Here is a 10036-nt window from a genome sequence, read left to right as displayed (position 1 = left end):
GTCTACCTTTGTGATGCACAGACAGAAAATTCAGCTAAATTAAAATGTTGGATAGTTGATGTTCACATGTATGTAAGGATATTATTGACAGTGTTCTGTGTCCAGTGTTTTGATAGCATTTCTACCAACTTAAATTTATGCACTGAATATCAAAAATATTGAGAACAGCTTGTGAAATCAGATCCTCAAAGGTGTTTGTAATCCTCAAGACACTGCCAGACAATACCAGATTATTTTTTTTACAGCAGTAGATTAGTTTATGAAAAACACTAAGTCTGCTGTTGTGAGGACCATGCAGATGTTACAGGTTTTTTTTTCTATAATAACCACTTCAGCATTACTAAAATCCACTACACCACTGTAGAATTCAGACTCTACATTTAGATTTCAGAACTTACACATGTTCCAGGTAGATTTCTTTTTATTTGTGTACAAAGCACATCAATACAACTTAATATCTCCAAATTATACTTGACAAAAACCAGAATGAAACTAATACATACAGATTTCTTTCAACAAAACATTGCACCAATTCTCTTAACACTAGACCTGAATTAATAACAGCTACTTTCATTATTATGAGTCTAGATGCTGTATGAAAAGCATTAGGGTGTATTTATGTCAAAAAGACAAATATGCAGTATTATCACCATATCTTTCCAATTTAAATAATCCCAACAATTAATTAGGCTAAGAATAATCATCTATACATGTGCATTTGGCAGAATACTCGTGTGCTCGCCCACCAACCATTAAGCGAATTATGCGGAGGGCATTAAGTAAAAAGATCAATAAAATTAACAATTTCACAAGCCATCTGGTACTGTCTCCGGATTTCATATAGTTTTCATACATATAGCAGAGATTCCACGTAGCTTTGTTATTTTTCAGTCACAAAGAGAGTCAGACAGCAAAGTACAACAATTTTCTGTGAGAAATTCATTTAAGTGACATCCCACAGATAGCAGCATAGGTGCTCAATTTTATATAAAAATTTGTGGCACAAATAGTATCTTCTTACACCAATCAACTGATTCAGTTTTAAATTTGTGTTAAAAGCATCATTATTTAATGAATGTTCACCATTAAGAGCTTCATAAACCAAATAAGCAGCAAGTAACTTTACAGCAACATATTCTGTTAATATTCACTTTTCACGTGAAATATTTGCAACACTTTAATAGATGAAACAAGAATTTTTTGCAGCTTACAGCGACAACTACATGCAAACAATTGCATCCAGGCTTACTTTTAACAAGCAAAACACACACACACACACACACACACACACACACACACACACACACACACACACGGAGGGTACAAAATTTCCGTATCATCATTTAAACACAATAAGGTTGCGAGTTAGTTATCTCTCTCTCTCCAGTTTTTTGTCCAGTACCTATTCCTATTACGCAGAAAATTACAAAGACACACATTCAACCACAATTCATGCAAGCGAGGATTAATGCACCCAGTCTATGAAAATTTAAGGGCCTGTTCACACACAACCAGACTCAATCCTTCAGAGGAAACTTAGTTAAATGGATAATAAAAATACCATTCTCTCACACATGCACACTTATTTTTCACAGGATATGCTACAAATCTGAAGCAGCATGGGGAACTTTGATAACTCTTCATTCTACAGTAGAGAGAAAACATTTAAAGAGTTTTACACTTACATGCTCTTACTCATATTTCAATCTTTCTGTTCAAAATTGAAATATTTACAGTAGTCCGAGCCAAGTGGAATAAATTACAATGTTAATAGAATGGACAGAATAAATTAGAAACCTAAGAAACCGCATGAAATTAATACAGCAATCACATAGTTGGTCAAGGTTTATTACTGTGTGATGATGACATTCAAACACATGGAATATATATGATGACTGCACAGAAGAAAGTGGTTGTTTTGTTCCAATTTCATTGCTGTTTTTGCAGTTCACTTTTAAATAATTTCCTCTGAAAAAGTAAAGATTTATTCTTTCTTTTCTTCTGGTTTCTTCCCACCAACACGGATGGTTGCTTTAATCCTGTAAAAGAAAATGAAAATTTGTATTATTTCACACACAAGCACACACACACAAGCGCACACACACAGCGCACACACACAAGCGCACACACACAAGCACACACACACAAGCACACACACACAAGCGCACACACACAAGCACACACACACAAGCACACACACAAGCACACACACAAGCACACACACAAGCACACACACAAGCACACACACAAGCACACACACAAGCACACACAACACAAGCACACACACAAGCACACACACAAGCACACACACACAAGCACACACACACAAGCACACACACCAAGCACACACACAAGCACACAACACAAGCACACACAGTTTTGGAGGGGGAGGGGGAGGGGGGAGAGAACGGGTGCGAGGGGGGGTACATTCCATCAGTTCTATCAACCTTTCACAAACAATTCCATAACAATATTTGATTTAATTTTATGAAGTGATGTTAAAAACAAAAAGATATTTAATATTTACACACTTAAAAAGTTGTGAATATCTATTATTCATTGGCACTTAATCTTTCGTAACAATACAACCAGTAACTACACAGATGCAGTTCATAGTAGCTGAAGTACTTTCTTTGTTAGAATTAACTACAAATTACTTACTTTGATGAGATCTCTGCTATTTTGCTCCTCACTAAATCGATGTTCTGGTCAATCTGCACTTTGTTTGTTTCATAAACCTTTGGCAAAGTGAACAAGGCTACAAAAGCTGGAAACAAGAAATATTGAAGTGTTATAATGACAGCATATAATTTGTGTAATCACACAAATACAACTCTCTCCTCTCTCAACATTTTCCTTTACCTATCATAAGAACATATAAGGCAATATTAATTGGGCAAGGAGGAGGAGGAGGAGGAATATTTCGTGCTAACCAATAACTGTTTTGTTTTCAAGGGAGGAAACCATGATTGCTTGTAGAGGTGTAGTGGACTCCCTAGAGCGTATCTTTTCATTTTCACAACAAAGACTCACAACGTTCAATTTAGAATCCTGTCACATTCCTCCACAGTGACTACCAGCTGAACAACTCAATAACGCTCTGCTAAAAGAATTTCAGTTTTAATTTCCCTCTCACACTGTTCCATGTTGTCTCCCCCTGACCAAATGCCATTTTTTCCATGTAACTCCGTACCAGCACTTGTCACGACTATCATCATTTCCACTTAGGAAATCTTTTTCTCCATTTTTAAGTGAAAGTCCAATTTGGAAATTTTTCTATGCCAATATTATGAAACCTCTGAAGGATTTGTTTCAGTCTCATATACTGCAGTCTGAAGATCAGATTTTGTTGCTTTTTAGAGGAAGGGGAAGGAGGAAGGGAGTAATTTCGGATGTTCAAAGCAGGTGACAAGGTTGCCGAGTACTTGGCATGAAGTTTGATAAGAAAAATGTGGTAAAGAGGGAAAAGGTGAAGTATTTTTAAAAAGAACCCATTACAGCATTTGACTGATTTGGAAAATACTATACAGAGATATGACAACAAATTTGAACTGCACTCCTCTTCAAGGTAAGCTTAGTGCATTAAGAACTTCACCATCTTACTCAGTTTTTTTAGTTTAACACAAATTTACAATTAACACATGAATAAATTTTGGCTGGGAGGGAGACCTAGCAAACACAAAAAAAAAGTGCTCAGAGCTGCAAATTGGTCATGAAAAGCTGAAAGTTAACATTAAATCCACAGCAAGTAGCAAAATCTGTGCTGAAAGTATAAACAACAGTGTACAACTCTCTTGGGGAAGAGTTTTACTTTACAAAATTCTGTTTCTTCTTTGATGTCAATGTGCAGTAATGTTACTAGTGATTTTATTATTTCCACAGCATCCAGAAGGCACAGGAGAGCGGGGGGGGGGGGGGGGGGGGGAGTGGGAGAGATCAATTTTAATTAGGGGCACCTTTCGAAAGTCTAAATTTCAATACTTTAACTGCAGTTTAATTGGATAAAAGATAAAGAATTAAGTTCCACATAATGACAATGGCTGATGAATGGTTCCTCTCCATTATTATCCGTAACAGAACTGCTATTCAGTAAATACTGAGGTGTTCAAAATGAAATATAATTTAAGTTTTTAACAGAACATTTTTGGTATTTAATAGAGGTAAACAAGCTTTATTTGGACAATTAATAAGAAGATTCTTGATGTAATATACTGAAAGTCACTAAGCATGCAGACAGTTTGTATGTAAATCAAATAGTTGAAACTCACTACCAAGAGTGCTATAAAATGATCATTGGTCAGGATACCATATCTGGAGCTGTTCAGCTGCCCGATGCAAGTCTCTGTATTTGACACCACTTCAGCGATTTGTGCAACAAAAGTGAGATGAAATCATTTGCAAAGAACAATAAAACTTATGAAATCCTGATGAGTATCAACAAGAGCAACAGCTTTTAATAAAAGAAATCTGAATTTTTTGAAACTATTATGAAGAATGCTATTTGTTCAACTGACTGCAGAATAAATATAAAACCCTGATATTTTAGGTATTCTTTGCATACTGAAGTTAACAGCGTAAGAATGTGATACTACCAAAAGCAAAGAAAATTAACTGTTTTGAACTGCAGTCTTAGACCTACAACAGAAAAGCACTGAACTGTAAGCAAGTAAAAGTGAGGGCACCTGAAGATGGAGATCTGTTTTTCCAAAAGCAACAGTAAAAAGGGAAACAGGAGAAAGAAAAAAAGTCAACAACATCAATTCAGGCTAAAACCTGAATTTGAAAATGTAGATATATGGACTTTTCGAGAAGGCAGTGGCATTGCATATTTCAGTTCTATGTTTTGAAATCCACAGAGTCAAGAGTGCCAAAAACAGCGAATTGCAGGCATTACTTCTCACCGTGGACAACGCAGTGGCCAACAGTCTTCAATTTATGAACTAGAGAAGCAACATTTTGGTAGTGTTGTCAGTGCTAACATAAGCAACACTGCGTGCAGTAGCCACAACTGTTACGACAGTGGGACAAAATTTGGCGTTAATGAGCTATGGCAGCCGACAATATGAGTGACTTTGTTAACAGCACAACATCGCCTTCAGTGCCTTTTGTGGACTCACGGCCAAATCAGTTAAACCCTAGATAACTGGAAAACTGTTTCCAGGCCAGATCAGTGCCGATTTCAATCGGTAAAAGCAGATGGTAGGGTGCGAGTGTGTTAGGAACACCCTGAATCCATGGACCAACACTGTCAAGGCACTGTGGAGGATGGTGACTGCTCCATAATGATGTAGGCTGTGTTTACATGGAATGGACTGTGTCGTCTGATCCAACTGAATCAATCACTTATTGGAAATGGTTACATTCAGTTACTTTGGGACTATTTGTAGCCATTCATGCTTTCGTGTTCCCAAAAGGTGATGGAATTTTTATGGATGGCAATATGCCATGTCACCAGGCCACAACTGTTGGCGACTGGTTTGAAGAACAGTCTGGACAGTTCGAGTGAATGATTTGGCCACCCCTCAATATTTCAGCAAGGGACTTCAGCAACTGGTTCAGTCCATGCCACGCTGAGTTCCTGCTCTATGCCAAGCAAAAGGATGTGTACCTCATGACTTTAACTGAATTGTGTACTGCCTGAACCTTCTTAGAGATGATGGTGAAAATCTGACGAATCAAGTCTGACTTAAGTAGGGGGCAATAATTTACCAAATAGGAACAAAGAAAGTAGAGAAAAATCGAAGTAAAATTCATTTGGCCAATCCTAGCTTTTTGCATTTTATATCATAATATCAATAATTTTGCTTAATTTAATCTGTGGCTATATTATATGATAAATATATTATACGGCTATTATGGCGAGAAAATGTGTGTTTAGCTGCCACAAGTAAAAAGCTGTTATTTAGGCACTGAAAGGTGTAGTAACTTTTACCCCTTTGCCACCACTGTCTCAGAACATACCATACTTGAGTAGTGCACTGTTCAGCACCTGCACAGGCTGCCAACCATTGATGGTGCCCCATCTACTCCTATAGGAAGCTAGCAGCCCCTGGTGGGGCAATGTCCTTCATACTGACAGGCACCAGCTCCTGTGCCACAAAATTGTACTGAACTTTCAATGTGTTTCTTATTGCACTCTGAGTTGGAATACAAATGGCAATTAGGAGAACTGTCGTGTGCTCCACTTCAGTGACTTTCACATAACTTCTCCATGGAGATGGTACTTTAATTGTTTGTCAGCCAGCAGCAACTTACCACAGTTGCTTTGGAAAAACTTGTTGCTACATTGACTGTTCATGCTCCACTATCAAGTGGAGCTGCTGCTGTAGTTGCTGCTTCCACTGTATCATGACTCTGCTGAAGACTAGGATGCTTATGAAAATTGGCTCCACCAGCACTTCGTCAAATTTAAGGTGACTAAACGGGAAATTTAAGGCTTTGTTTTGTTTCTGTCCCCTCTCGTCTACTAGTTGTGCCAGTTTGCCCTCTCGCAGGAACTGCCTCGCACTACTTTGATAAAATGTGTAGTTTGCCGTCCTCTTATCACAAGTGCACCTATTTTATTACTGCTCAAAGTTTTACCAGTGCCACATGCTGCCCTATCAATCTTCTTGGGCTTGGATGGCAGAGCTGCTGGGTTTGGGCCATAAGAGTCACATCATTGCTAAAACCTCCGAAAAATCCTATGCAAACGCCATGGTTTGCGACGATCATCATCCTCACACCCAACAAGGAAGTTCGTCAGAACCCTTCAATGTGAGGATCTGTCCTTTGAAGACAATGCTCCGTCTTTTGAGGTATCCCGTGCAGTAGGCCACTAAATCAAATAATTCAGCGCAGCTGTTGTTGATAGTGCACCACAGTGGAACATAGCAACAGACTCGCCAAGCAAAGAGGAAGTCTGTCATACCAACCAGAAAACCTGGCAGCAATGAGCAACCCCATTGGCAACAACAACATGCAGCACATCCATCATGCCCCTCTTGCTTTGTGCAAGACGAGAGATCTGTATGACCCAGGTGGGCATCACATCAAGTGTCGCAATAAAGGCCGTATTCAGTCTTCCTCTGAACAAATGTTTCATTGCTGTCAGCAAATCAGAATAAACACTTTTATGGAAACATCCATCACCGCACGCAGACGCCAGAGCTGCTGTTTGACTCTTCAATTCTCCAACATACGCACGGCTGTCCAACACTGTCTGGTAAGCTACAATAAACAACATATTCCTGTTATTGATCAATTTACTGCCACCACAGCTTACAAATCTATAGCTCATCCAATCATCTATTTGACAGTCTACTAAATTCATACAGAGAATTTGTCTGGTTTAGACGATGACGTTGCGTTTGAATTTTCTATTACTGACAGTGTCACTCTTATCATAGATCATGTCCTTCACTTTTTCTTCTTTTCTTTTTCAGGCGTAGTCCATACCACTGTCCTGCAAGCAAGTTGAGTCCAAACTGGATCAGTTGGCATCACTACACACCATTCAATCAATGTCAGTGATTGAGTGGACTATGTCATTAGCGATTGTAAAAAACAATCGGGTCAGCTCCGATTTTGCAGAGACTTTAAAGTTACCATAAAAGCACAATATTACTTACACACACCCTCTGCTTGTAACTGATGAATTACCTGCAAAATTTGCCGAGGGTCAATTCTTTTCCAAAATTAACTTTGCTGAGGTTCTATTAGATGATGCCTTGAAACAATTGCTTGAAGTGAAGACACCTTTGAGTCTTTATCAATATCATCATCAACATTTGATATTTAGGGTGAAAGGGTACAGCCATTTTCCAATGCTTTTTGAAGCAACTCTCGGCAGAGGTTCCTTGCTGTATTAACTATCTTGACAACATTGTAGTAATGGACAATTTGACAGGCTAACATTTACGTAACCTCTGTTCTCTGTTGTTTAGCAAACCATAGGCATTAAGTGTAATCTTACTAAGTCACAATCTTTTAATCCGCTATGGTTTATCTCCGTCCTGATTTTTCCATGCAGGGTGTTGAACCACTGGAACTGCATGAAGCTGCTATTACAGCTTTGCCTTGTTCTACCTGTCTGCAGCAACTACTGCATTCATTGCTGAGTTATCTTACTATCACTAGTTTCTTCTGGGTGGAGCTATTCTGGCTGTTGCTTTGTAAAAAAATGTTCATTTCAAGCAGTAGCTGGTCTATCAGCAAGCATTTTTACAGCTTAAAAACGAATTACGCTCTGCATCTTGCCTTGCGACCGTCCAACAGAGTAAACCTATATGTCTAGACCATGGACACATCCCAGTATGGGGTGGGAGCCGTTCTGGCCCATCATTACACGTATAGCTCTGAGCAATGTGTCGCATCTGCATCCAAAACTCTCACCACAGCTCAGAATCAGAATGTGCAAGTCGAAAAGAACCCCCTTGTAATTGTTTATGGCATGAGAAAATTTCATGTCTTCTTAATTGGTACCAAATTCGACCTAGTCACTGATCATAAACCTATAGTTAGTGTGTTTCACCTTTCAGCTGCTTTACCTGACAAAGCAGCTCACCATCTTGAACAATGAGCCTCATTTTTGTCGAGATACAATTACAAGATGTATTTCCGATGTATGTCGCAGCATGCAAGTGCTGACACATTGTCACGGCTGCCCATGCCGTCAGAGCACTTGTCTGACCTGGAAAAACTGTTGTTTTCAAACTGACACGAAAGCATGACAGACTACACAAGCAAACGATGGAAAAACTTTTGCTGAAAATACCTTATTCTTATGTTTTTAGGGTGGGAATTCAAATTTGATACTCAAAAAACTTTATCACTCACCATTTCTTCACATTTTACAGTTCAATTTATTAAATTAAAGCGATTTTTTAAAGAACTTAACAACTTTTATATAGTTAAAATAATCTTAGAAGGAAGTGTAATTAATGTAGATGACGTTGGTAGCACTGCTGACAACATTTGCTGGAAAAAAAGGGTCAATTCTATTTCTGTGTTAACAGGTAAGTGTTTTGTTCACTGTCAAACTAACCTCACTTTCCCCGTTGCCTGTACATGTGCTCAGAACAATGTCTAATCATAGTTGTAACAACCCTGACAGTTTGTTATATTTGTGGCGATTTTGTGATTAAAAAACACCAAACAAGCATTACAGACATTGTGAAAAAGGTTTATCATACTTTGGATCTAAAATTGGTGATCAAGATAAATCTTGAGCACTGCAAAAGATGTGTGTGTGTGTGTGTGTGTGTGTGTGTGTGTGTGTGTGTGTGTGTGTGTGTTTTAAGATCTGAGAAAATTGTCCAAAAAAAAGAAAAAGCCTTTAGATTTGCTGTTCCTCTGATATGGGTGGAGCCAAGAAATCACTCCAATGATTGCTACTTTTGCAGTGTTGATATTACTGGTCACAATTCTACTGGTCACAATTTGAGAAACAAGAATGTAATAAGCTACACTAATCTTCCGTCCACCATCTGACCAGTAGGGCATGGTGTACATTTGCCGATTCCTAAACCACCAGATTATTTAAATTCTATTCCAATAGAAGTATTTTTTGGGGTACGTTCCGATTTAGATGAACGAGATGATGATGAATTCCATTGTAATACAGAAAGTATAGAGTCCAAATTGTTTACTCAGACCGAGCTTAACAATTTGGTTATGGATATGGGCTTAACGAAAAAAGAAGCTGAATTGCTTGGCTCTAGATTAATAGTTGCAACCAGCATACATACATATACACACATACATACATACATACATACATATAATAGAGGGAAACATTCCACGTGGGGAAAATATATCTAAAAACAAAGATGATGTGACTTACCGAACGAAAGCGCTGGCAGGTCGATAGACACACAAACACACACACACACAAAAAATTAAAGCTTTCGCAACAAACTGTTGCCTCATCAGGAAAGAGGGAAGGAGAGGGAAAGACGAAAGGATGTGGGTTTTAAGGGAGAGGGTAAGGAGTCATTCCAATCCCGGGAGCGGAAAGACTTACCTTAGGGGGAAAAAAGGACAGGTATACACTCGC

At 38.4% G+C, this 10036-nt stretch overlaps 1 protein-coding gene across 2 annotated transcripts in view; it reads right to left on the bottom strand.

Annotated features, from left to right (window-relative positions):
• Positions 1-403: 403 nt before the first annotated feature.
• LOC126194739 (reticulon-1-like) overlaps positions 404-10036 on the bottom strand; it is a 378195-nt gene continuing 368562 nt past the window's right edge. For both annotated transcript variants that reach the window (XM_049932999.1, XM_049933000.1), the window contains 2 exons: positions 2662-2767; positions 404-2039 (listed from right to left, as the gene is read on the bottom strand). In XM_049932999.1, coding sequence (XP_049788956.1) covers positions 1985-2039; positions 2662-2767 — 161 coding nt within the window. In that variant the 3' untranslated portion in view covers positions 404-1984. The remainder of the gene's footprint in view (positions 2040-2661; positions 2768-10036) is intronic.

The sequence above is a fragment of the Schistocerca nitens genome, chromosome 7, assembly GCF_023898315.1.
Source record: "Schistocerca nitens isolate TAMUIC-IGC-003100 chromosome 7, iqSchNite1.1, whole genome shotgun sequence".
Classification (NCBI taxonomy): Eukaryota; Metazoa; Arthropoda; class Insecta; order Orthoptera; family Acrididae; genus Schistocerca; species Schistocerca nitens.
Note: the sequence above shows the minus strand (reverse complement) of the source record. Positions and strands in the feature narration are given on the sequence as shown.